The sequence below is a fragment of the Saccopteryx bilineata genome, chromosome 5, assembly GCF_036850765.1.
Source record: "Saccopteryx bilineata isolate mSacBil1 chromosome 5, mSacBil1_pri_phased_curated, whole genome shotgun sequence".
Lineage (NCBI taxonomy): Eukaryota > Metazoa > Chordata > Mammalia > Chiroptera > Emballonuridae > Saccopteryx > Saccopteryx bilineata.
In genome coordinates this window covers 13,414,555-13,441,994 of record NC_089494.1, presented here as the reverse complement: position 1 = coordinate 13,441,994, position 27,440 = coordinate 13,414,555, and the positions used below count along the sequence as shown (strand labels likewise).

The window sequence follows — 27,440 nt, the reverse complement described above, 5'->3', positions numbered from 1 at the left end:
ACTGTTACTTAGAAAAAAGAATTATACTAAAATTTTGTAAAAGAATAATACTTTTATTAGCATAGTATTTTTTAGTTCCAAAGTTCCCTCTGTGTGTGTGGTTTGAAATGTTATAGGATAAGAAAAGAAATTGAGGGGATACTGTATCCCTAGCCTTTTGTTCAAACCAGTACCATTGCCTGATGAGGATATTCAAATGAATAAATAAGTGAATCAATATTTATCCTCTTTGAAACTCCGGTTCTTCCATGTTCTACCTTTTACCAGTTCCCTCTAATAATGCAATTTTCCTTCAATTCACCAGAGATACCTTGAGCAATATATTGAGACCTATGCTTGTCTGTTTGTTTTTCATTCCATTGACTCTTCCAAGTTCCCTGGTGCTAGAAATAAAGGCAGCTTAACCTCAAGACTCACTCGAATAACACATACTTTCTTTTTCCTTATTTTTTTTTTTATTTTAAGGTTTTTTATTTTTATTTATTTTTTATTTATTCAATTTTTTAGAGAGGAGAGGGAGAGAGAGAGAGAGAGGAGAGAGGGAGAGGAGAGACAGAGAGAGAGAAGGGGGAGGAGCTGGAAGAATCAACTCCCATATGTGCCTTGACCAGGCAAGCCCAGGGTTTCAAACCGGCGACCTCAGCATTTCCAGGTTGACGCTTTATCCACTGGGCCACCACAGGTCAGGCTTTTTCCTTATTTTCAATATTTGATTCCTGGACACTAAGTTCAAACACGGAGACAGTCTGTAATTGTATTTCATTTTCTGAGCTGAAAAACCGCACCCCTGGACCCCACTGTGACTTGGTTTTGAGACTTCTGGCAATAAGGGTACATAAACCCAGCCCTACGCACTTAATTAGTCGCTTCCACTGCCTTCATTAGGATGGCAGATAAAGAGTTTAAATGAGGAGATTAAAAAGCAATTGAAATGATTATAGGAGCACAGAAACAGCTTCAGACTAGTGAGATTTTTCCTAAATGTGCAATTACATTTTGAACACAATTAGGTACTTAATTGTGTAGCAGCCTTAGTTAATTCATTTTAACACATAAAACAATAGAACTTATTTATTTATTTATTTATTCATTTGTCTATTGACATTTGGAAATCAGAAATCTGAAAATTATATGAAGGTTTCTCCTAGTCTTATAAGCCAATAATTACTACAGTTTAAATGGTTCAAATCCCCATAAGTATAATCTGCATAGTATTTGTAAACAATGGTTAAAGTTTTTCAAAAAAATTTGTAAGGAACTATGTGAAAGAAATACATTCCACATTGCCAGACACCAGCCATAATATCAACTTTTTTGCCTAATTAGTATTTTGAAATATTTTACGATGAAATTCCTTACCATAATTAAGTTCGAAGATTCGAGATAATACTATGTTAAAATGTACATTTCTTAATTTTCCACGTTCACAAGTTGTAGCTGAAATATGGCAGGAAAACGATCTTCAAATAATTCATTATAACTATGTCACTGATGTCCAGGTTTATGAAGACTAACTGGATTTTGAAGGAGGGAAAACACAAAATTGTTTTAAAGCACTCAAACAATAAAAGAATTTGGGCAAGAAGATAAATTCAAAAGACAAAATAACTAATAACCTTTATATACACAATTACTGGTAAGAGAATATTATAGTAGAGAAACCCATATTAACCATATCAACTAAAACTTAAAAAAAAACACCTTCGGAATAAATATAATATAAAATGTGAAATACCTTATGAGGAGCCAGCCACTGAGCCACTTCACCCGCAGGTGTTGTAAGGTACCAAAAACTACAGAATTAATATTAATATTTCAAGAGGCTTAGAGAACATTTTAGTAATTTGGGTTAAGGTGTGCAGAGAAATTGTGAGAATAGTCTCTGTTCTCTGTGATTGGCATTGTATTGTAAATGCAAAGGGGAGTAAAACATGGATCCCCAGACATTCCACCACACCTGTGGGGAAAGAGGTGAATGGCTAGCCAGGTGCAGGAAGAGAAAAGCCAAAATAAACCTTTTCTTATAACTATGAGCCATTTGCGGGCATTTGTCCCCATGGAAACTACCTCTCCTATGTAAATGCATGTGGTTAACACGTGTGACTCTGGACAGAGAGATGGCGGATGAACACTAGAAAATATAGGAATGCCTTTTAATATGTAAAGAGACATCTTTCTACCAACGTGTTGATTTGTAAATTTTGTTTTCTCCAAAAGGATGTATGGCTTACAAATTGAACATGGTCCTATCATGTTAAAGGACATATGACTATAACCAATAGTAGTAAAGGGCTCCCTAATTACAATTTTTGCTTCTGTACTTCCCACTTACAAAACTATAAAAACTAGGTAGAACAAAGGGCCAGAGCGCGCTCCCTCAGACCTCTGTGGGAGTTGCCGCCGCTGGGCCAAGCTAGACAATAAAGCTTTGGTGTGTAATCGACCAACCTTGTCCGTGTCTTCAATGTTTTGGGTCCCTCCGGATTAGGCTTAACACCTTAGATGAAAACCAGACGTTTTCTGGAGACACAAGAGAAGATTTGAACCAGAGGAAACATTCTCTGTGTTGCATGGGATTCCTCAGCATTATATAGATGTCAGGTCTCCCAAGTCATTGCTTACAGAGCTAAACAAGTAGGAATAAAGTCCATATGGAAAATATAAGCATGCAGGAACAGTCGGGAAACACTGAAGAAGAGCTGCACCATGGCACTGGCCCTGCTGGGCCAAACGTGTACTGTAAGGTCTTCAGGATTAACGCAGCGTGGAACTGTAACAGGAGGAAACAGCCCCGTGGAAGGGCGTAGTAAGTCTAGAAATAGACGCAAGTATGTTTGGAAGTTTGTGACAAAGCTGGTGTCTCATATGACTGAGGCAAAGACAGTCTTGATAAACAAATGCTACTGGAACACAGATTTACCATTTGGGAAAAGATAAAATTAGTTTCATACTTCATACCACATATGAGAGTAAACTCCACAGGAATCAGGAATCTAAATGGGAAAGAAAAGAAAGGAAGAAAGGGAGGTCATGAGGAAGGAAGAGAGAAAACAAACAGAAAAAGAGAGAGAAACCGTATAAATGCCTCTTTAACCTGTGTATAGGAAAGGGTTGTCTAAGAGCCCAAATCAATAAGAAAACCATATATATATATGTATTAAAATAATACATACTGCATATGGTATACAGTTAGGTTCAGTGCTTGGAAAACTGAAAATTCCCTAATTCAGAACTCCCTGGTTTTGGTACATAACTTGCATTTACATAGTGGGCAAAAACATTGAAAAAATTCAGTATCTTTGAATACGGTCAATATAAAAATCTGTATAGGCTTACTCCAGACTGGGTTAGTTCCAAACCTAATTCAATGTGGCCAAAAGGACAATCTGAAAGAAACCCTTGGAGTGGAGGTAAGAGGAGGGGCTTGCCTGGCAGGAGCGTGGAGGAAGTCTGATGAAGAGTAAGGAGGACCATCGCCCAGTAGCTATCCGCTCCTAGAGTACCCTCAGGGGGAAGTAACTCCACGTGCTTCTGAAGCAGCCCCTCACCTGTACTGTGTGGCCTGGTGTCCACATTACTTCTCTTGCTTGGGGCGGGGGGCGGGGTACTCTGCTCTGTGGCCCCCATATGAGGAATTAAGGGTCCCGTGGCCCATTGTTCAAGTTGCTGTTGCTGTGTAACAAACGACTCCAGAACTCAGTAGCTTAAAACAACCATTTTATTCTGTTCACATTTTTGTGGATCAGGAATTCACAAGACTCCCACGATCAGTCTTCCTGCTACTGCAGTCACCTGTTGGCCAGATACACAGCCACTGCATGCTCAGAGGGGCGGGACATCCAGGCTGGTGCAGTACACAGCGGGCAGTTAATGCTGGCTGTCAGCCGGAGCCCGGCTCAGGGCTCCGGAAGTTGCAGAGGCCGCTGGCTCCCCGCGGACAAGCAGGTGGAAGCTGCATTTTCTAACCCCAGCTCAGACGTTGCACAGGGTCATTTCTCACTTCTGCCAGATTCTATTAGTGAGTCACTAAGGCTGGCCCAGATTCAAGGGAAGAAAACATAAATCCCACCACTCAGTAAGATTGTATAAGGATTTGCAGAAATATTTCAAAAGCAACATACCCACCAAAGTGAAGTTGTCTTAAAGTAAGTCTGAGGATGATCAGACACCCAGAGCTAGCTGTTGATGTTTTAGAAAAACAAGAAACATCTCACTGTGTACTTGTCTGCTATAATCTGTCTCTGGAAATTGTAACAGTGGCTTGGCAGGTGGGATGAGACCGGTTGAAATGATGGGGGTGGTAAAGACAGCCACTCCAAGCTGTTTCACTCCTTCCGAAAGTGCGCATAAGTTCCTTGTCCTTTATGCACATAAATGACAAATTGTACACATACAAGCATGACATGGCATTCAAGGTTGGCTGTGTATACAGATTCCCTGTTTTCACAGATGTTAGAGGGAGGAAAACAAGTGTGGCTAGACAGGAGTAAGCAGGGAGAGCATCATAGATGTCAGGAAGATGAGGGACCATTTTCGAATTTGGGCTTCCACTGGGAGGGGAGCTGTGAGGGTTTTGTGTACAGGAATGGCATGATCTGGGTTGTATTTTATCAGGTGGGTTGAGATCCGGCTGAAAGGACAGGGGTAGGATCAGGGAGACCGGTTAGGAGGCTACAGAAGAATCCAGTGGACAGTGGACTGGACCAGGGTTAATAGCAGTCTAAGGACGAGAAGTGTTCTGGGGTATGCTTGGAGGTAGAGCTGACAGGCTTGTACCGAGGTGTGTATCTGCAAGCTTGCCTGTGTTTTCAGCACACATTTGCAATTTGGCATTCATCTGATAGATTAACAGATGTGACTCCTGAAGCAAAAGATAGCAGATGTCATAAAATATAAGAAAGCAATCAATGAACAACTAAGGTGTCACAATGAAAAAAACTAATAATTGTTGCTTCTCATCTCTCCATTCCTTCTGTCTGTCCCTGTCTATCCTTCACTCTGACTCTCTCTCTCTGTCTCAAAAAAAAAAAAAAAAAAAAAAAAAAAGAATTATTTTTACACAATAAATCCAGAAATGAAATTTTGGTTTGACAATATGCTTTCTCCTCTCCCTTTCTTCCTCTTTTTTACTACCACACAGGATTAATTCAACCAGATGTTCCTACTTATTTATAGATGTTTCTCTCCAATGAGTTCCTCTAACTCCAGGTAACAGCTCAATGAAAGGCACATAACATAGCTTTTTGCATATTTGATCTAATGTGGCATTGACAATGGATGGGAAGAACATGCCAAGGTGTGCTCTCTAATCTGTTGAACGAATAAACACAGAAGAAATTTAGAGAATCAAAGGGCTAATAAAGCCTTCAAGGACTGAGCAGGTCTTGTGTTATGGGCACTGAGGATACAGACATAAATGCTGGTCCCTGCCTAACAGAGCCCCAGGCAAGAACCACAGCTGGTTAGCCCACCATTACCATGCAAGGGTTGTCGGGAGCTGATCAACAGCTGCTGGTTGACACAGTCACAGCAATGAAGAAGAGGCACAGCGATACTTTCCCCCTAACTTCTTGAGTTTATTTGATTCCTCCCCCCCCCCTTTTTTGGGTGTGTGTGCTATCACTTATGGCACAAGGTTAGTGTCTGGAGTTAATAGTCACACTGTGTTTTCCCTGCAGATTCGCAGTAATTTCTCTGGAAATGAAACAGAGGGTGTGGATTCCACAGAAAAGCCTATAAACCCCACAGAGAAACCTTGTATAAGATATGTAAGATTTCATATTATAGAAGAATAGAAAAACTTTCCATTCCTCTTATATACCTGACCTTCAGGTAGTAGAATGCTCTGAGAAAAATAAAGTTAGAACTTAACTAGTAGATGAAAATAGTAGACAAACATAATTTTACTAGACAATTGGCCATTAGGTAAAGCAGAGTTATTAATTAATAATGACCTTTTAGAAGCTTGTGTAAGGCTGATGCCAATATTGTTGTTGCCACTCAAGGTATTGTATAACTGTACTTAGAATGGCTTACCACCTGATTTATAGCTTAAAGAAATGTACTAACCTCTTCCTGGAATATTTATCCACATTAAAGCAAAAATAACTATTGGTCAATGTATTCTGCATAGCATGTGATTATAACTTAGTGTATAAAAATAAGCTATGCTAGCAATTGGCAGAGATGCCTGGCAGATGAACTAAAGAGTTTGGCTCTCTCACTCATATCTCGCCGACACCATCCATTCCTGTGGGACCCCTGGATTCTCCCCGGGGCGGGACCCCAGCAAATGGTCAAATCTCATGATGTGAGTTAAAGCATGTGGTGGGTCCAGAAGAATACTTTAAATAAATGTGCAATTGTTCAAATATGATTTACCTTTCTGTGACTTAAGGTATTTTGAATTCAACAAACGACGAAGTCATGCAAATTTTGTCATCACAGAAGTAACTGAAAGAATTCACAGCTATTAAAATATCTGGCTATTGATCACTCTTGTGTCAAAACTTAGTATTTATTTAATAAGGGAATGATAGCTGTAATTCTAAAATGTTAAAATCATGTGACTGTTTTATGACTTTAGTAGTTGGGTTTGATTTTCATGGTAGAGTCTACAGGCTATTGGCTAATTTTTTTTTTTCTTTTGCTATTGGCTATTTTGAAATTTTATGGGAATAGATGACAATCCCTGCCATCAGGGTAGATTTAAGTAATAGTCTCTTAAGAGTGTAACAAGTTTAACAGTCCTATTTTTAGAAGAGGGATTCCTTAAGTTATTTCAATTCATTATCTTGATGATGGATTAACTCTATATTCTTTACTGTGCGTTAATGTTAACCTAGTTCAGATAAAAATAGAATTCACTTTCTAAAAGAAATTTTTTAACAGTTCCAAAATGACTTAAAAATGGTAGAGTATCATAAAATACAGATTAAGGATCACTGCTCTGTAGAATGCATGAGAAATGAATGATTGAAGTTACATCATCACAGAAGCTACCTATCAGTGCCACCACTGGTTCATGATCTCAAGGAAAAAAATAAAATGGTAAATAGAGTTCTAAGCCCCTCTTTATTTTAAACTCTAGAATGTGGGAAACTGCCAAACTGCCATTGCTTGTGGTGTAAAGAAATTCCTATTACTTTAGCTTTCCCTAGAATGTCAAATTCAGGATCTAAAATTTCTTCAAATATGAAAGAACCAGATGGGAACTAGAGAAAAGAGCATGAAATTTGAGGTCAGACAGACCAGGGTTTGGATCTTGAGTTTTCCACTTGGGTTTCACCTGGGAAGTTACCTTTCATGCTCCATTCCTATACTACAAATGACGAGACGAGAGTCAAGAAGGTGGTACCAGAATATATTGCCCCGCTTTCATGAGAAATCACATGTACCAACATGAATAAGCTTCCTACGGAATGGTTTGTGTGTGTAGTGAAATGACTTAGAGAGAGACATCTACTTATAGTCAAGGAGGCTCAGGGATTGGGAGTGATGGATGGGAAGGAAAGCTGAAGCTCAAGTGCCTGCATTCCCACCTGAGAACGTTTTTCCAAGGGGGTGGTAAGACTATACTTTCAGGGATCATTTCTATAGTTTGTTACAAGGGGGTGGTAAGGTAGGTGGAACCTAAAGAGGGAAATCCAGAAACAAGAACTTGCTGGAGTGTTCCCACTTTCCAAGTGCAGTGACACCAGTTGACTCTCCAGCACCCATGGCGAAAAGCACACCAGGTTGTTGTGATGGCATCGATGTCTTCCTCCCTCCCTCCCTCCCTTCCTCCCTCCCTCCCTCCTTTCTTCCATCCATCCACCCACCCATCCATGCAGAGGTCCTCCTCTGCGTCCTTGGTCTCTGAACAGCCTTCTCATGTCGAACTGGATTCTCTCTAGACTGTTCTACAGAAACTAAGGTGTGCTCAGCAGATAAAATTCTCATTGTAAATTAATAAACTAGAATTCCATAAATTAAGACACCAAGGTCTACTTTTTAAAATCGCCTATTCAGTAAAACAAATTCAATTGTTGGTGATGGTGTGAAGATATTAGCAATAAAAATAAAAGTTACAATACGCATATTCTTTGACCTAGTAATCCCCACTTCTAAGAATCTACCCTAAGAAAATCATTGAAAAAGTGAGCAAAGATGAACATACAAGTATGCTGTTTAGTACTGTTAACTATTTAGTGTTTTAATTAAAATTATAAATATCCTAAAAATGTATAATTTACTTTCAACATGGGGTTTGTGAAACTGATGATAATTTAGCCACATACTAGGAACATGAAATTCGGCTGTCTAGGCCAGATTATGCTGTAGGTAAAACACATACACACCCCTACCTCAGTGGACCAACACAACAAAGATTTATTTTTTCCTTGTGCAAAGTCCACTGCAGGTCCAGGGAAGTTGGGTTCCCTGGGATGGCTTGGTGTCTGCTTCCATGACTGCCAATGGCTGAGACAACTATACTATAGTTAAATGCTCTGCTCCCACTTATTGGCTAAAAGCAAGTCATGTGGCCTGATTGCTGGAGACTGGCAATCCCAGTCAGTGCATGCTGGGACAGCACAGAGCTAATGCCCACAGCAACTGCGTAGAGCTACAAGTGCCAACATGGAGCTCTAATCTTGGAAAGGCAAACCATCCATACTGTATCACGTGGGAATAAAATGCTGCCCCACTAGAGATGTGTCCTAAGAGTGTGTGTTACATATGCAAACATGCATTTAAAAAGACACTGTAAAGATACACAGCCTAAGTTTAATGGTGTTTTCTCTGAGTTAGCAGGACCGGAGGTTTTTAAAAAATCTTTTTTGTATTTTTTGGTATTGCCTTTTTATTTTCCTTTTTTATTTTATTTTATTTGAAAAGACATACTGTTTTGAGAATGAGAGAAAATAAAGCTGTATCTCTTTGTAGCACAGTAAACTGCCCTTTGGGTTTCCAAAGCAGCCTCTTCTCGGGGAAGCTGAGGGGTCACTTCTCCCGGGTCAGAGCCAGCCTGTTTGCTGACAGCTGCTGTGAGAGGAAGACAGGGCACGGACATGCTGCCCTCAGGGCTCTGCACTCAGAGGGCCTGGACCTCCTGAGCCATCTGACTCCAGGGCTTCACAGACTTCAAAAGAGACCATCATGCCCGCCTCCCTTACATAAAACACTCATTACACACCAGCACGTTAAGGCAGGGGGTATGACGAAGGCACGTGCTTGCAAGTCAGACAGACAGACAGACAGGACCGTTCTGGTTTCTTCGTCGGGCGATGGGACAATAATGGCTGGCGGAGGTGTTGCCGGGCTTGAGTAACATGATTTTGGAAGAGGGCACTGGACACACAGCAGCTACAACCCAGGGTCCAGACCAAATATAACAAAAGCTAACTTAAGCAGCAGAGTAACAAGCAGGAATATTTTATTGTACGCATTTTCTCAAAACCCCCCACAAAAACAGAACCCACAAATAGGAGCCAAGGACAGAGTTTTCTAGCTCTCTGATTCGCAGGGCACTACGCCTTAGAGAAACACGGCTAGTCCTGGGACACAATGTTCCCACCAACATCCCCAGTCAAAAAAGACTACAGAAAAAAACACTTTCAACTGTATTCTAATGTCAGTTTGTTGTACAATTTAACTTTGATTTACTCAAAGAGTTATAACAAACTCTGGAAAATAGAGTAGGCATTCAGTAATCTGCTCACAATTAATAAATACAGCATGTATTACTTATTTGCTAAACCTCACGTTTATAATAGGCAGATAGTTTATCATTAATAGCAACCGGCTTCTTACATTTTAAGAGACACCAGATCCAGTGATGGAAATAGAAAGTAATTTCAAGAAAAACTGAGTTTAGAAAATAGCCCCAAGGGTGTGAGCCGCTGTGGTATTTATTGCCTATGGAGGCCAGTTTCAACTGTTTAAAAATGTGGATACCAACAAACTGAACTCTTCACGGGGACAGCAAAGTGACATCGTCCAGAGAATGTTTTGCTTATGTCCCCCACCCAGGAGGACAGGACTAGGACATGGCAAACAGAGATTTACATTGAAATGAATAATGGCTCCACCTAATGCTAAAAGGGGATTTCTATCACTGGTACTGATAAAGGGCAATTTGAAAACATGTTGAAAATGAGGAGGTGGCATTTTCTTATCCAATACATGCTAGACATAAACATGAGGGTCTTCTCCACCATCCTGTACTTCTTAATCCATTCATACAAGTGGGTATTCAGGAATGGAAAAACCAGTAAACGTTACTTAAAGAACTATTTTAAACGATCCGTTTAAGAGTAACACAAAGTAAGGCAATACCTATAAGCCTAGCTCTACTTCCTATGTGCTCAGCCAGTCAAAATGAGAACATAAGTCTTGCCCACCTCTATAAAAAATATTGTGCCATTTGCTACTTAGTGTGTGACAGAGACGCGACAAGGCAGCCATATGTGTTTTCCAACAGAAAAATGCTAACAGGCTTGGGTGGAGAGAAAACTATACGGAATCATCTCCTTTTCTGATACCACACTCCAATTCTTCCTTAAATGTGCATTTCCTCCTTGATTTATATATATGAGCTTAATCCCCATGAGGTGTCTCATAGTCTCTATGGAATGTTGGGCTTCTTCACTAAAAATTGTTGTAAATAAAAAGAAGTTTGAAAGTTATGGCATATTCTCAGCAGCTGTGATGTTCTGCTCAGTCTACCACAGACATTAAAAAAAAAAAAAATCACATTCCACAGAATAAAGAAAACAAAACCACCGTTCAGCACTCTTCCTAGCGGCAAGGAATTGATCATCGTCAATGTTTGTTTCAAAACTTCATAAAATCCCAGCGATAGCACCTTTGTGTGTGCTGATCTATAAACTGAGCTCAGCATTCAGCACTGCCACGTAGAAGTTACCATCACTCGATTTTCCTTCCAGATTATATTAGTAATGTCCATTCTGCAGAAAGCCTAGGTAAAGTTTGTAAAGGAAACATCTTTTGCAGGTGATATAATACAGAAATTACAAAAAGTAACAAAACCCTTCCATCTCATTTTTGAAGGCAAGTCAACGTCCAATGCTGCTCATTCTGAAACGGGCTGTGTCTGACCTCTTTCCCCGCCCTTATTACTTGTGTCCCTTGGCCATTAAGACATATCGGGTTAACTGCCTATCAAATGTTATATAGTCCCTCTTAGCTGCTTTTGAAAAAAAAATGGAGTGTGTCCTTAAACTGTTTCATATAGAATGACATGTGGTCTTGATATGATCCCAACATAGCAACGTCGTAGTGAGTTTTTATCAAGATCCATTAGTAAGACTAACAAAAATACTGTTGCTATTTTTAAATTTATCCTTAAAAAAGTAGGCCTCTCTCCATTCAATTCCATAGTCCTAAAGTAATAGAAACGTATTATTGTTAAAAAACAATCAGCCAATAAATATTTGAATATTAAAAGTAGGCGCCCCTTCCCCCACCTCGCCCCTATCCCAAACTAAGTGGCCAAAACCCTTTCCAACACCATTTGATACAATAGATTTTGCAAGTCGTTATGAAAGCAATTTACAAATTGGTAATTCCTGTGCAGAGACAGGGTTACCAACTTCCCTCTATGAAATATATATTAATATTAGTTATGCCTACAAGTCAATATTGTTTAAAAAGCTTTGGAGTTCTTGTATGAGGTGTATACTTGTAAATCACCACACTATCACAGGGGCGTCATCTTGGAACTATCGATAGAAATAGACTGCGTCTGTTGGGAGGACTCAGCTGTCCCATGGAACAGAAGGGTCATTCCCACCACACGCAAGCCAGAGGCTGGGTTTTCCATCAGTTGTTACTAAACTGTGATGACAAAAGAGTCAGGCGGCTTGTGTGACTCACAGGGTAACGGCACCATAAAAACGTTTTGTCCTCAGAGCATATCTGCGGGGCAGGGAAGAAGGCAGACTGTCTTGGTTACTACAGAAATTTCACAAGTCACACGACAACTGTGAGTTTCGCCCTTGGCATACCGACCGGCAGGAGAAACGAGTGACATGAGTCAATTACGAGGTGCAGATCGGCACTGAAGGGAACAGGTGTCTTTAGCAGTCTGTCTGTAACTAAGTGGAAAGCGTGTTCACATCCTGCCGGTAAGCCAGGAGGAGTCTCTGGGATCTGAAGTCCTTACTGCGTCTGCTCCAGACAGAGGGGTCGGCCCCTGTCCCCTTCCCCGTCCAACAGCAGAGTCACAGAGCCCTTGGGGGGCAGCCCGTCTGCGGGCAAGTGTGCTTTAAGAACGTTCTAGGCATTCACTCTTTAGTTCCATTTTTTTTTTCTCTCTCTAAAACGCTCATTTGCTGGATGAACCTTTCGGCGCACACCAGCTCAGTTTGAGGGAAGTCTCGGTGAAGGATTCCACTCCTCCGGGGAACTTGGCAGACAACCCTTTTCCACATCAGTCTTTCCAACACACCGTTACATGTCTTTTCCTTTTGAAAGTGTTGATCTGTGTTGGAGTGGCTCCTGTCCGTTCAGGTGACAACGGCACTTGGTACAGGCGGCTCCCGGTCAGTGCGGAGAGAAGCCGGTGGCCAGGCTGCAACCCACCACGGGCGTCATGTCCCAAATCTGCAAGACAGAAGGTGCATGAGGCCGCACGGGTCACCTGCCTGCCCGCGACAGCCAACACAGTGACGCTGAGAAGGGGGCCCAAACCTCTTCTTTCACTGCAAAACCACCTCAAGATCACACGTGACAAAACACTAACCAGGAAGAAGCTTTTACGTAGTATCTAGACACCTGAAAATTACAACATAGTGATGTTTTACCCTAATTTCATTTTATTTCAAAAGAGTTCACTGGGAAAAAGCCCATTTTTTTATTATGAAATAACATATGTCATAGCTTCACAACTCAAAAGCGGTACTAAATATGTTACTTTCAGTTTCTGTATCAGTGGGAATTAATGGGGGGGGAAAGAGTGTGGTTATTTCTTCCGACCAGAAGCCCTTTGCCCAGGGTGAAGGGACATTAGCAGGGGAAGGAGTGACCAGAGCAAGGGCTCAGTCTCCGGCCGAGGGTCAGCTGGAGAGGGGAAAACCTGGGCTGGCTCAGCCGGACAGCTCAGGGGCCGCCAGGCAAAGGGAAATGCCTTGGGGGTGAGCCAGGGCCAGGGCCTGGAAACACGGGCATGCAGTTTGTTCGGGCTTTTAATTGGCTATAGGCTGCTTCTGAGAAGGGAAGGCATGCGTGGCCATCAGAATGCGATTCTGGAGTAGAAATGTCTTATGCCCATTCACAGCATGACGAGGCAGCAAATCTACCGAGATGCTAATTGCGACAATTAAGCAGGTTACCTTCACAACGCGATCGGTCCCGCAGGTCACCATCAGTCCCCTGGCAACATCCATGGACATGTGGGAAATGTTATGTTTTCCTTCATGAAAGGTTGCTAGAGAAGTCCGACTAACAGAGAGAAAAGAGACCATTCAGAACTCACCTGACTGTACCTAGAGCTAAGGGATACATTTTCTCAGCAACACAAAGCAAATACAGTTCTCCTGAACAACACCTGCGTGACTGCGTGGGTCCACTAACATGCAAATATTCTTCAGTAAATATGTGCAGTATTATAAATGTATTTTCTCTTTGCTATAATTTTCTTACTAGCACTTTCTTTTTTCTAGTTTACTTATTGTAAGAATACAGTATATAATACATGTAACAAAAATATGTTTAATAGATGGAACATAAAAATGAGATTCAGAGACATGGACAAGAATGTGATGGTAAGGGGGGGTGGGGAGGGGGTGAGGAAGGGGAGAAAGGGGGTGGAGGGAGGGGAGGGGCACAAAGAAAACCAGATAGAAGGTGACGGAAGACAATTTGACTTTGGGTGAGGGGTATGCAACATAATCAAATGTCAGAATAATCAGGAGATGTTTTCTCTGAACATATGTACCCTGATTTATCAATGTCACCCCATTAAAATTAATAAAAAATATGTTTAAACAGTTGTTTATGTTATTAGCAAGGCTTCTGGTCAACAGTAGGCTTTTAGTAGTAGGTAGGTTTTGGGGAGCCAAAAGTTATTCACAGATTTTCAACCGCCAGGGCTTCAACACCCCAAACCCCCATGTTGTTCAAAGGTCAACTGTATTTATAATAATAGTGTTAAAATTTCCTCCCAAGAATGTGTGACTACAGTTTTGAAAACTAATTTTATAATTAAAGGATGAGAAAAGCATAAGTTGTAAGACTGTTTTATAAAAGATCTATAAAACGCCCCAAATAACTGGTTTGGGTTTTTGGTTTGTTTAGTGAAAAGGTACATATTCCTTGACATAAAATCAAGAGCCTTTCATGTAGGGGAAACTGCCCTGCATGAGATCGGACAGTGCGGGCGGCACACTCGCAGGAAGGCTGCCGGCTTCCTCCAGACCTCTCTGCCGTCCAGCGAGCAGCCCTCTGCTCTGCCGTCTGCAGCCCTAGCCTCCACCTCGAGCTCACCGACCAACGCCAAAGGTGCCCGCTAGCTTTCCAACGGGGGCCTCTGCCCAGGTTTGCCCGTCTACTGCTTTCAAAGCCAATTCAAAGGGGAGGGGGAAAGAATCCTGGTTCTGCCCTAATGGATCTGCCTGAGTCAGGACACAATGGGAAACAGGCAGAAATGTCTCAACACAAATAGTTATGTAAGAACAGATCGCTAGGTCAAATCTTGGTGGGGAAAGGACTATTGGTCTCTAGAGTTGCCCTAGTAATTAAATTTCCATTCCCATGTGAGCAAAGGTCAGCGCGTTAGATGCTTTCTGGAGAGAACCAGCTCAGCCACGGCCTCAGTGTGCACGTGGCTTTGACCCTGCACAGCATCGTGGGTGGCACGGGGGTTCAAGAACGTCCACTCAGTGTCCCGGCTGGTCCTAGCAACATCACTCCTTGCAGTGTTTGAGGGAAATCGGTCTTACGTCATAAAGCTGGAATGGAATCCTCTCTCTGGCAATCGTTTATAAAATCAGGAAGAAATAAACACGTGGGTAGAAGTGCATCCGTGCAGAAGTACTTCCCATTTCGAATGCACAGTAGGACAGAGACGTGCAAACACTCACTCCTCATCTTTGATGGAGTCGTAACAGGAATCACACATGCGGACCTGGAACTCGAAGCCCATGACGGGGTAGCTGGAGCGCTTGCTGCTGCACTTCCCGCAGACGGCCTGCCCGCACTTCCGGCAGTGATGCTTCAGGGCCGCGGAAGGAGGAGAGGGAGGGGTTAGCTTTTGCTCTAATGTACCTGGTGTCCCTTCAGAGCAGGGGATCGGGTGGGAGTAAGGAAGACTCGCCTTGAATTATAATCACCCCAATTCCATGCAGCAATTAATAAGCAAAAGGTAGACAATTTCAATATTTAACAAGGATTTCCAAACCTTACTGTGTTGAGTCAGATACTGCTTTTTTGTTCGCTCATATTATGCCTTAATGTCAACAAACATCATTAAAACCAACTTCATTTATGAGCCCAAATGACCAGAAATTTTGGGAAAGTACAATCTATTCCTATGTCAAAAGAAAGTTATGAAATAAGGTATTAAATGTAATATGCTCTTATTAAGGAACCAACATCCATAATTAGATATTCTACTATTTATTTTAGTCTTTCAAATTGTGACTCTGTAAATAAGCTTCAAGAACATTCCAAAATAGTCCAGTTGTTATAACTGACTTGGATGTACTCTTTTACCACTAGAAGAGCTGCATATTTCCTCTTCCATTAGCTGTTAACTCATAAGAGTACAATTAACTTGTGTTTCCTTCAGAAGTAGGGACCTCTCACCCACCAATCACAACGTACTTGCTGCCACCAGACACGCACTGTGGAACTAGGCTAATGAGACAATTCAGATGATATTTGAACATTGTAAGTACTAAAATAACTCCTGCATTGCCTGACAGCCTCATATTAGACCTTACTGGAGAATAGCTTTGTAAGTAAAATCAGAGAAAGTTTATTACCACACACAAACTTTACGCCAATACTTCATAGGGGTGTAACCAGTAATAAAATGAGTCAAATTGGCATTCACTTTTACTTACTTGCACAATTTCATATTAAACCTGAGTTTCTGCTTTCAAGTCTGTTGAAGAAATATAAATACACACACACACACACACATACATACATACACATATTTTATTTTATTGTAGAACTTCCGTATTACATGAACGTCTAGCATGAGTATCTTTGGCATCTACAGGTTATTTGGGGCATGTTTCTTTAATTTAAAAAATAAAAATGAGTACTTGAAACATGCTTAATAAAAATATTCCTGGTAGGTTTACGTGGAACAATTTAGGAGTGTCTAAAATTATTTGTGTCGCAGCATTGCAGCGAGGGCTAAAACGTTACTCTTCATCTCTCTGTGGAAGCATAAGGCTCGGGCGCCCTAATTCATTCCGACTTGGCGCTCAACTAGCATGAAACGGTGACTTTACAGCAGTCCTCAAGAGAAGGAGCGGCATCGCTCCACACAAGCTCTCGGGCCTCCCAGGCATCCCTGCGTCTCCAGGACAAGCAGCGCAGGACAAGCAGCGCAGGACAAGCAATGGGATGTCAGGTCACAGTCCCCCTGGCCCCAGGAAAGGTCTGGCTCATTATTACCAGACCATGACGGTGACATCAAGAAGTATGGATCAACAGCATTTATAGGGAAAAGTGTGATTCCAAACAAAATGACAGATTAACTGCACACACAACAAACTATACGATGAACCTGGCAGTGATTCAGTGTTGGCCACGCACCTGTCTCAACCCCAGGGTCTTGGTGTCCCACATCTGCTTTAAATTCCAGAAGAAGGGCTGCTCGCACTTCTGGCAGGAGTCACTCTCTAACCACTGAGGAGCCTGGGCAGGGAGAGACAGAGCATCATGAGCACGGCGACCCTCACACCGACGTCTCAGACACCCGCACAGCGCCTCTAGACATCGCCGGGGTCGTTAAGAAAGAGTTCCTCAATATAGTGTAGCTATTGCCATATTCAATATTATGTTTGTGTTTTGAGTAACCTTTATAATTTCAGTAATGTTTACATGATTGTTCCATTTTCAAACTCATAGATAAGAGGAAATCATCCATTTTCACTGTGGAGTCTTAGAGTTGTCTTTGTCTATTTCATTTTTATGCTAAAGTTATTTGAAGTCTTCAACCAGTTGAGCAAAACCCCGTTTTTGCAGAATCCAGGAAGCTGCCACGTGGGGCAGCTTGTGGGGTCAGCAGGTCACTAACAGGGAGTTCCTGTGGGTGGAGATCACGTCTCACAGAGAGTCCGCCCCCTTCCCAGGGCTCTGCCCTCCTGTGCACCCACTCAGCCGGCCCGCAGACCTCATACAGCAGTGAACTCGCTGCTGAATTCTCTGTGAACTCTTCTTTCCCCCCACTGACCTGCGAGTTACTCACTGGACGTACTCATTTTTATACACGTACAGCCTGTCAGAGTAGGTTCTCAATGAATTTTTGTTGAAACAGGGCAATTCGAGTCTCGAAATGACTTTCCTGAAAACTTAGGGAATATTTCTCTAAACAAAACATTACAAATTATCCTCAATAACAAGATGACCCTCTTGAAAAGCCTATTTAATGTTGCTTATCATTATAGACCGATTATACAGTATAAAAGAAATAAAAACAGGAAATATGAATTTCTATAAATTAAACAAAACAGACCAAGAAACAACCTTGAACTTTAAAGTTAAGACTCAAGAAAAATGTATCTGGTAAGAGGGGGCCGTGACGGGAGAAGCACAGACACCGAGTGACCTACACAGAGGCACAGAGAGCGCAGGGACCACGGAGCGCTCTGCAGGAGCCCCACAGGGGGCGCTAGTGCATCAAAGGGTGAGCGCCCCTGCTGCTTTGCTTCCTGTTGCACCACAACTGCTGGCTTCCCTACTTCTTATTTCAGACGTGTCACTGGAGCTACTTCTACGTAGGACAGCCATCACAAAGGTCACCCTTTCGGGGGGCAGGGGCACTCACACAGAATGAAGCGGGCTGAGCTGGAAGACAGGTTTTCTTAAATAACGGGAGCCATGCTGGACATAAGAGGAGACAAAGAGGTGTGTGCCTGTGTGGCAAAGACTGCTGTCCCGATGGAGGGTTACTCCTCATTGTGATCACTGGGAGAGGGAGGGGAGGGCGGTGTGGGAATACTGCCTATGAACGCCGTCCCTGAAGGACAGCGACGACACGGCAGGTCCTGCTGCCAACAGCATGGGGACATCTGACTGCAGGAAGGAAGGCGGGCGCCGATAACCAGCTTTAAGTTTTCGAACACGCCGGTGTGACTCCTGCAGCCCCACACGAATGTGAAACAACACACTGTGTAGGATGTGTTCTGGACAGCACCGTTACTCGAGTGTGAGTACACACCTGAGATGGCTGTGGGGGCCAATGGGTCAATCTCGTGACGTGCTCACGCAGTGCCCGCTATACAGCGAGTGCCATAAGAGGCCAGGCAGTGTGCCCAATGTTTTCTATGCCTTATTTTGCTTAATTTCCAGCACAAGCCTAAGAGATTCAGAACAACATTATCCCCACTTTACAGGCAAACTAACGGTGGCTCAGAGATGGAAGCAACCGTCCAGTCAGTGAGCAGGTGGAGGTCCAGGCAGACCCGACGCTGTCCACTACGCTCCACACGTCCTGTCCGTGCGGTCTCCCCATTTCCACAGGGGAGGGTCTCCACCCGTGGCTCTGGGGCACCACAACCGACACAACCGAGCCCCTGCCCTCAGGCGGCAATACTTCCGAGGCTTTAGGAAAGAACTTCACTTTGTGGAGCTGGGAGGTAGAAGGGCACATAAGAATAAAAATATGCCTAAAATAATTTCAGATAAATTAAAAACCCATATTAGAAATAATCAGGCTTTTGACACACATTTTAATATAAGGAATACCCATAATTTTTTTGTGTTAATGGGAGTAAGTGTTATGTGGTAAACCTGTGACTTTCAACCGGTGTGCTACAAGAATTTTTAAAACATGCAATACTGACCATTCAGTCAGGGGCATTGACCTCTTTCCCCTTAGACTGTCAAATTAAAAACATGACCACAGCCATCATAACAATAACTGTCCAGTGTGAATGAATCAAAATTATACCTATATTTTTTGTCAGATTGGCAAAATACAAATATTTTTGGTATGTCCCAAAATTTTAGTCATTAGTTATTTGCAATAGTATTTAGTAATTTAGCAATTATGTGTGCCACGAGATGAGGAAGATTGGAAATTGCTGCTATAATCTATCATGAAACATCCTATTATATGCTAATTCTGTAAGGAGGAAAAGTTTCGTTTTGTGCTGATAAAAGCAAAAGAGAACATTCCTCAAGTATTCCAACCATTTCACTCTCTTTTCTTTTCTACATCTTACTCCATCTGCCTAATCTGGACAAAGATGATGTAATGAAAATAATCCCATGGGACTTTTGCTCATTTATTTTGCACTAATGTATAAAATATTATACATTCTGCAACCTACTAGTTTTAAATGAAGTTCTCTTTTCAAGAGGATTCATCCTGATTATTGTTACTTGCTCATTTGTGTTTCACGCCTGCTTCCAGAAAGGAGCCCCTGTAATTCCGACCCGGCAGGAGGTACGCCTGCTTCCCGCCTGCACGGGTAGTGCTGCCGGCACAATGGCTTAGACGTGCTCCCGTCGAATTTCCAGGTGACTCCGAAATTCCAGGCAAGAGAATGGGGGGTAAATTCTCTACGTCCCTGCCTAATTGTATAAGACCCTAACTCAGGGTCAGAATCATAGGCTACTTACTTCTGAACTGATATTTTCCCAGCTAGTAAAAACACATTACTTAGGCCCTGGCCGGTTGGCTCAGCGGTGGTAGAGCGTCAGCCTGGCGTGCGGGGGACCCAGGTTCAATTCCCGGCCAGGGCACACAGGAGAAGCGCTCATTTGCTTCTCCACCCCCCCCCCCCTCCTTCCTCTCTGTCTCTCTCTTCACCTCCCGCAGCCAAGGCTCCATTAGAGCAAAGATGGCCCAGGCGCTGGGGATGGCTCCTTGGCCTCTGCCCCAGGCGCTAGAGTGTCTCTGGTCGCAGCAGAGCGACGCCCTGGAGGGGCAGAGCATCGCCCCCTGGTGGGCAGAGGGTTGCCCCTGGTGGGCGTGCCGGGTGGATCCTGGTCGGGCGCATGCGGGAGTCTGTCTGTCTCTCCCCGTTTCCAGCTTCAGAAAAATACAAAAAAAAAAAAAAGACATAAAAACAAAACAAAACACATTACTTAGAATGATGCAACTTTTTGGCACAAACTGCCTTTCCACCAACACTGCCAACCAGTGAGACAGATAAGCTTGCAAAACAAAATGTGTTACTAACCAGGACGCATGTGATTTTGGGTAATGTCCCATAAAATGACTAAAAGGAAGAGAGCTGCCCACACAGGAAGCACCTTGAATAATGGGACTGTCTCTCTCTCCTTCCCCTAGATGTACAAATACTCCCTAACCAATTTTTCTAAGAGAACTTACCAAGGATAAGAACAGTGGGTTGAAATCCAAGTTGTTAACCCCTTGGAAGAGCCACTGTGTCCCAGTGGTCTCCTCCCTCATGACCCAGGGAACACAGCCTCTGAGTTTTCCACTGTCTCAGAATAAGATGGAAATAATGACCAAGATGACCGGCCAAGAGAGCAGGAAACAGGACAGTGCACTAGCTGTTCTTGATATAAATATAAAACACAGTTTGATATATCTCTGCACAGAAAGTAAAATATATTCTGTAGTATTAACCAACGTTACATATGTTGCATAACAAGTTTTTCTAAGCCCTATCAAAAGGTTTTTAGAAAACTCAAAAAATTAACCAGTAGACATGTGATCAAGATTTCTTCTACCTGATCACTAAAAACAAACAAGCAAACAAACTAGCAACCAGTACTTGTCCATATCATGGGGTGCGCTGTACTATTTACAGGGTAGTCTATTTCTATCACTAGCTTATAAACTTCCCGTAGGTAAGAATCTTTGTGTACAGAACATGATAACCATAAAGTCTGGAAAGGAGGAACATCACTACTATTTTTAGTTGCTTGTACCTCCTAGATCAGGTCTGCAGTGGTATGCTGAAGATGCGAGGTTGGTCAGTGAGACTCAGACTCACCAGCGATCACGGGCGACACAATGCAGACGTGCATGTGGCATGGTGGGAATCCTGCAGCCACTTCTGGTGTCCCCCGCAAGATGCACACACAGCACACTGACCCCCACATTGTTTAAGGGCAGCGCCCTAAACAAATCGTGCGACATCAGGTCACACAGCACGTAGTGCAATGCAGTATCAGGAAACCGTTAATGGTGTATATCCACTAAGTTTCCAGACTCTGGGGCCACCCTGTGGGTGCTCAATAAACGCTTCTGAAGGTAGATGCTAAGTCCTTAACACCCTCTTGCTCTCAAGTCTTCTCTGGAATCTATTCCTTTGCCACCTGTGTCACAGGCCATCGAGGCCATCTGGGAAAGATGGATAGCACCCACGATGGCAGAGAGAATGGAGCTGCTTCCTGGAAGTCATCTGACAACAGCTATAAAAAGCCATAAGGATGCACAGATCCTTGGCCCAAAAGGCCTGTTTTCAGAAATTTGCCTGCAATAAATAACTGAATGATCACACAATGACAAGGTCAAGAATGTTTACAGAAACACTGTTTACAATAAGAGAAAAAGGTCAGAAAGACAATTAGAGTGTCTGTCTAAAGAGCCGAAGGGCCTTGGGAAGTCATCTCATTTGACTATTTCAAGTGATGGAAGGAAGAACGGAGACCCAGGGAAATTAAGGCACTCATCTAAACAAGGGCTCAACAAAAATTTTAAAATAGAATAGACAAGGCCTCACAACTAGTTAGTGGCCCAAACAAGTCAGAACTCAGGTCTCCAGAAAAGAACACTGTGTTGACGTGAACTGAGTGGAAAATAAAAGCAGAGAACAGAGATACATTTTCCGAGAAAAACGTCAGGCACGCAGCTGTGTCCCTGGTGTAGTCACCCTTCAGTGACTCTGTTCTGCAACAGAGACGCTGCGGGGCCCCCACAGTGTGGTCGTTCCCTGGACATGCTGGGGGCTGTCTCCAGGTCCCCTCAGTGTACTTCTGAGGCTGAAAATCAGCCCACATGCTCAGTCTGTGTGCTCTGCTTGTCCCCGTGGAAACTCACCCGAGCAGAGGACGCAGTGCCCAGGGGCACGCAGCCCTGCCTGCACCTGGGCAGGGTGGGAAACGGGGACGCCCGGGGCTCGGGGGCACCTCCCCGTCCGCCTGGCCCGCTCCCCCTTACCTCCTCTCGGCTCACGTCCATGTTCCACACGGCGATCCCACCGTCCGAGGAACAGGAGACGAGCTGCCGCGTGAGCTGTAGGTAGCACAGCGCCTGCACCCGGTCACTGCGGACAACACACACGGCGCTTGTCTCAACGTGGGAAACAGCTGTCCTCACGTGGGCTCCCCCCGCTCCCCGGGGTAGGGTCAGCCATTGGCCTTTCATCACTGACCACTGGGCATGGGAATATGGACTCTAGTGTCAACCATCTGGAAGCCTACAACTTCAGTGCACAAAACAACAAGCGCTACTCTCAGGTCAATCGTTAACAACTGCAGGCCCGAGATGAGATGACGACTGTGGTTTTCTGGACCAATCACCATGATTTCCTTGGCAGGTGCACAAGACTGACCTAGTCGTTCAGAACAAAGAACAACGGGGGTGTAACTGCCTTACTCGACACAACCGTAAGAACAAGCGATCACACACACAGGGATTGCTGGTACACATGTGCTCGCATGTGCATACACACAGACATGCACACTCATGTATGCACACATGCAATGCTCACATGTACACGCCACTCACACATGCACACATGAATACTCACGAACACACGCAGACACACATGTGCAGACACTCTGGATGCGCTGGGAAACAATCTGCTGGCCCGTGGCCTTGTATGGAGAAGCCTTCCCTGGCTACTTTTCGGCTTGATCCTGGTTCTGCTAACCAGCGACAGCCTAACCAACAGGGAGGAAAGGGCTCTGTTTCCTTTTGAGACCAGCCCGCAGGAGCCCGAGTGTCACAGTGTCACAGCTCAGGAACTACAATTGCGTCAAGCCACACATTCCTTCTGAAAGAAGTACCTTTCAGAATTTAGGAAAACGAGTTAGGCGTCCACTTGGAGCATGGCTGAGTTTCAGATTACACACAATGTTCCTGGTCAAAGTCCTCATCTGAGGTCCCTAGCCCGAAGTGGACCTTTCAACTAGGTGACTCACTGGGAGAGAGACGTGGAAAGTGCTCCTTGGACTAAGAAGGAAGAAAACCCTGTGCTCTTTTCTCCCCCCTTTTTTTGCTACAGACGCTCAGGACAAACAGAAAAGTCGTTAAGTGGACTTGGAGGGCCCTATCAAATGGCCACATTCAAAATACTAATATTCCCGCCGCCTTCCCCAAACTCAGACCCCCCACCCCCAAGAACGGTCACGCACTGATGGCCCTGGAGCAAGAGCGTGCGGCCTTTCCTTCCTCCGATGTCCCACATGATGATGCTGTTGTCAGAGGCTCCTGAGAAGAGCAGCCGTTGAATAGGGTCCCACCAGAGGCAGGCGATGCTCCCTGCGGGCAAGGAAGGGAGGGGGTGGGGAGAGAGAGGCCTGGTTAATGTAACTCTGTGGTCGGACACACACACTTTGACAGCTGAGTCTTTCAGTAACAGTGTGTCTTCGCTGTACAAGGGAACATTCAACACTCAATCACGAGTCACGGAGAGGACCCTGCACATCTGTTCTCCCGAGTTATAAGATTCTAATCTTCAGTTGTACATCACAGTACTCTAAGTGCAAAGATGTGCAGATACATTTGTCTTTGTCCTGTACCACAAAATTACAAAACAGCTGTATACGAAGGGTTAGTTCAGAAAAAGCTTTTGGAAAAAAAATAGCTGTTAATCTTTAATGAGAAAAGGCAGCTATGTTTACTGTAGTCATCCTAAATGAGATAAAAATCTAGATTATTGCCGGTCTCTGGGACCTTGCAGGTGGTTCTACCCCAAGCCCAACCTTACATTTCACACTCTATATTGGCTAAACCTATATTATATACCCTTGGGAAAACCTTTCTACAGATTTCTCTCTCCACAGATCTTATCATTATTCCATTGACTGCAGGTTGCCTAGAAGAAAACGATTAATAAACCTAATCAAACAGAACCAGTCATGCAAGCTAATAATATTTTTGGTGAGTACATAGAAAACAAAAGAAGCCATATTCAAAAGCCAACAACAGAACTGGTTTCTCACAGAAACTTAACAAATGTGGGAAAAAGAAGAGTATTGTGCAAAACTGGCTTCAGGGATACATTTGTATAAATCCTGACCTTGTTTAAGCACATGCCCCGCCCCATTCAGCTGGAGGCCTAATAGCAGCTCCGCATGACCTTTCTATAAGAACACAACTACAGCAGCTCCCGGATGCGCTCTGTCCTAGCAGCCCGGCCTGGAGTCAGGAGCCACTGAGTCATGAAGAGAAAGCGGTGTCTCCAGGGGCTGTGCTTTCCTGCCCACATCTATTCTGACTAACTGCCCTTCTCCTCCTTCTCTGCTACAAGGTCCCCGTCTGCCAGACTTAATTTCACCCAAATAGATGAGTTGGATAGCGTGGAGAACACTAAACTTGTTATACTTAAGATACCATTTTCATAAAAATCCATCATTCTTTTCAACAAATCCTCAATTCCTGGATCTAAAGCAGACAGCCTCAAAGCTTCTAATTTGTTAACCAATATGGACAACTGAGTTTTAAGACCCTTTCCTGGGGCCTTGCCAACTCATGGCCCTGTAGAAATAACGGAATTCCACCTGGTCACTATTTTCCCTTAGTCCCTACCCGGGGGGTTTCCCAAGTAGAGACCGAGTCAGCCCACACGCTTCTTCTGACTGCACTGACCCAGGTAGCTCTTGTTCAGTGTCCTAGAAACTGACAATTAAAAAATAATAACAACATCCTTACAAATGTTTTACCATTTAAAATTTAAAAAAATTTTTTAAAAAGTCTTCTGAAAATAATTTAATGGAAAAAAGGTGAACAAAGTAGGAAGTATTATCTACCCAAGCAACCTCGCGGGGTTTTGACAATACCAAACCCAACCCAATACCTCTGCCTTCACTTAGTGTTCACTCTGTGAGACCTAAATCCCCTGCTTGGCCGGTGACGCTGAACTGTGACGGACCATGAGGAGCTGAGAGCTAAACCGGGCACCCACACGGGGCGGAGACCTGGGGGTGACGCCGCAGCCCACCTTCGTGTCCTTTGAGGGTGGTGATGACGGAGCAGGTGTTCTGCTCGAGCTTCAGCAGGGTGATCTGCCCAGAATAATCGCCAACAAAAGCATACTGTGTATCAAAGTCGTATCTGTGGGGAAGCGGTCAAGGCTCTCAAACACAATCCACCGCAAAGTGATAGAGCAGAAATAAGCGCTTTACAAAAAACTAAAAGCGAACCAAAAACTAAGAGAAAGGAAATACCCAACTGAAAGTCGTGCAATATATAAATAGGGAAGAAAAACAGTTTTAAGCTGGAATCATGGGAAAAATTAATATTCCGTCACTCAACAAGAATTCATTATCTGTTACTACTCTAACCTGGCAATGCAATCAAAAAAGATAAGAACTGACAGAGAAGACAGACATGAAAATAAATATTATAATCAAATTATAATAAAATGCAGAAAATTAACATACGCAGTAATGAAAAAAAGCAAGAAGGAACTGGAGGAAAAGGGTGATTATGAAGCAAGTACCTCTGGAAATGATGTAAAAACCGACGGCCCACACAGACATGAGGCCGTCTTCCTCTCGGCCGGGATTAACGTAGCCTGAAGTGCAGAGCGTGGCTGACTGAAAATCCCTGTGGACAGTTCAGTCGGCCAAAAGGCAGTTCACTGGGGCAATAGTAAATTTAAATTTAAAAACTATATTAACTCCTCACTTTCTCAGTGACGTTACGGCCATAGAAATTTGTGGCAAATCGTAGCTGACACACACTAGGGTAACGACTATCTCAAGGTCAGAAGGAGCACGTGGGCCGTGGTTCCATGCCGGGCTGTGGTTCTGTGCCGGGCCACGGCTGTGGTTCCGGGCCACTTTCTGCCAATGCATACGCACAGCCTCACCCAGGACAGAAAAACTAATCGAGTCCATAACATATCTGAGTATTTTTCCTTGTTTGATTCAAAGTGTAATGGTACTATTTTAAATGTTTATTTTAAATATCTCACGCTGTACATTCATTTATAGCAGAAGGCTTTTTATGAAGGCTTTCAGTGAAAAAAAGCATTTTCCTATGTCAGATGTCCAACTCCGAAAGAGCTGCGGACACCTCGACCTTGGCGTCCCTGAGACGCGCGGCTGCCACAGTCAGCCTTAAGCCAGGGCGCACTCTACAAAGGTTCCGTTCGTTTAGTGGTAGAAAAATGTGAAAGCAATTTCTTAACACGTGGGCGATGCTGAGGCACCTCTGAGAGTATCACAAGAATTATGAACCCTCTCCACACATACAAAAACCTATGAAACTTGTAGCCTGTTGATGAATTCCAGGGTCACAAGCCTTATATTTACATTCGATTGCAGGGTCTGCAAATAACCAATTATTAGAAGAGCAATTCCTTTTTTCCCCCCTTTCTTTATATAAAATGTCTTTTCTTTTGGATTGAAATGTAAAAGAACGAGAGGAGGAGTTTGCATTAAATAAGGATTAGGTCTCCCAAGATTCTGTATTAAAAACATATAGCGCTTCCCAGCAGGGAACAGCAAGTCATTTAATAATGATTTGTAATAAAACAATTTTATACCAAGAAAGATAGATACAGTAATTCTTAGATTTTATGTGATATATCAGGAATCATTCAGTCTCTGGACTGAATTGACATTTTTATTACTTTTAAATTTTTTAGTTTTTTATTTGTTTTTTTTTTTTCTTTTGGGCTCTTTTCTTTCTTTTCTTTTTTTGTGTATTTTTCTTTGTCTTTTTTCTTTTTCATTTCTTTTTATTCTATTCTCTTGGGGTTTTGTCAATTAGCAATTTATCATCAGATTCAAAAGGAATCGTGGGAACAAGGAGGCCAGCGAGGGCAGAGGCGCAACCCCCAGAGGATACTGCAAGCACGCGGCCCAGGACGCAAAGACGTGTCTCCCGAGCGTGTCCCCGGTCCGGGTGCTCGTCCAGCTGACACACTTGTCGTGACCGGTGCTGACCACCCACTCCGTGGCCACGCTGAAGATAATTGCGGACACCCGGTTCTGATGAGCTGCAGAAAGAGAAAGGGAAAGCGACCCTTCAGGGAGAAAGGTGACCTTTGGGCTCCAGTCTCCTGGGGTGAGAACTGAGGCTGACCTCTCTGTGGCTGGCCTGG

General features: G+C 43.4%; 1 protein-coding gene and 1 pseudogene across 2 annotated transcripts in view; one reads left to right on the top strand and one right to left on the bottom strand.

Moving 5' to 3' along the window:
- The first annotated feature begins 7,568 nt into the window (after window positions 1-7,568).
- On the top strand, window positions 7,569-7,668 carry LOC136307054 (small nucleolar RNA U3; annotated as a pseudogene).
- Window positions 7,669-9,398: 1,730 nt separating this feature from the next.
- The window catches only part of WDFY1 (WD repeat and FYVE domain containing 1), a 45,052-nt gene continuing 27,010 nt past the window's right edge, over window positions 9,399-27,440 (bottom strand). For both annotated transcript variants that reach the window (XM_066279010.1, XM_066279011.1), the window contains 8 exons: window positions 27,185-27,335; window positions 25,329-25,441; window positions 23,521-23,647; window positions 22,322-22,427; window positions 16,774-16,875; window positions 15,084-15,214; window positions 13,335-13,443; window positions 9,399-12,606 (listed from right to left, as the gene is read on the bottom strand). In XM_066279010.1, coding sequence (XP_066135107.1) covers window positions 12,547-12,606; window positions 13,335-13,443; window positions 15,084-15,214; window positions 16,774-16,875; window positions 22,322-22,427; window positions 23,521-23,647; window positions 25,329-25,441; window positions 27,185-27,335 — 899 coding nt within the window. In that variant the 3' untranslated portion in view covers window positions 9,399-12,546. The remainder of the gene's footprint in view (window positions 12,607-13,334; window positions 13,444-15,083; window positions 15,215-16,773; window positions 16,876-22,321; window positions 22,428-23,520; window positions 23,648-25,328; window positions 25,442-27,184; window positions 27,336-27,440) is intronic.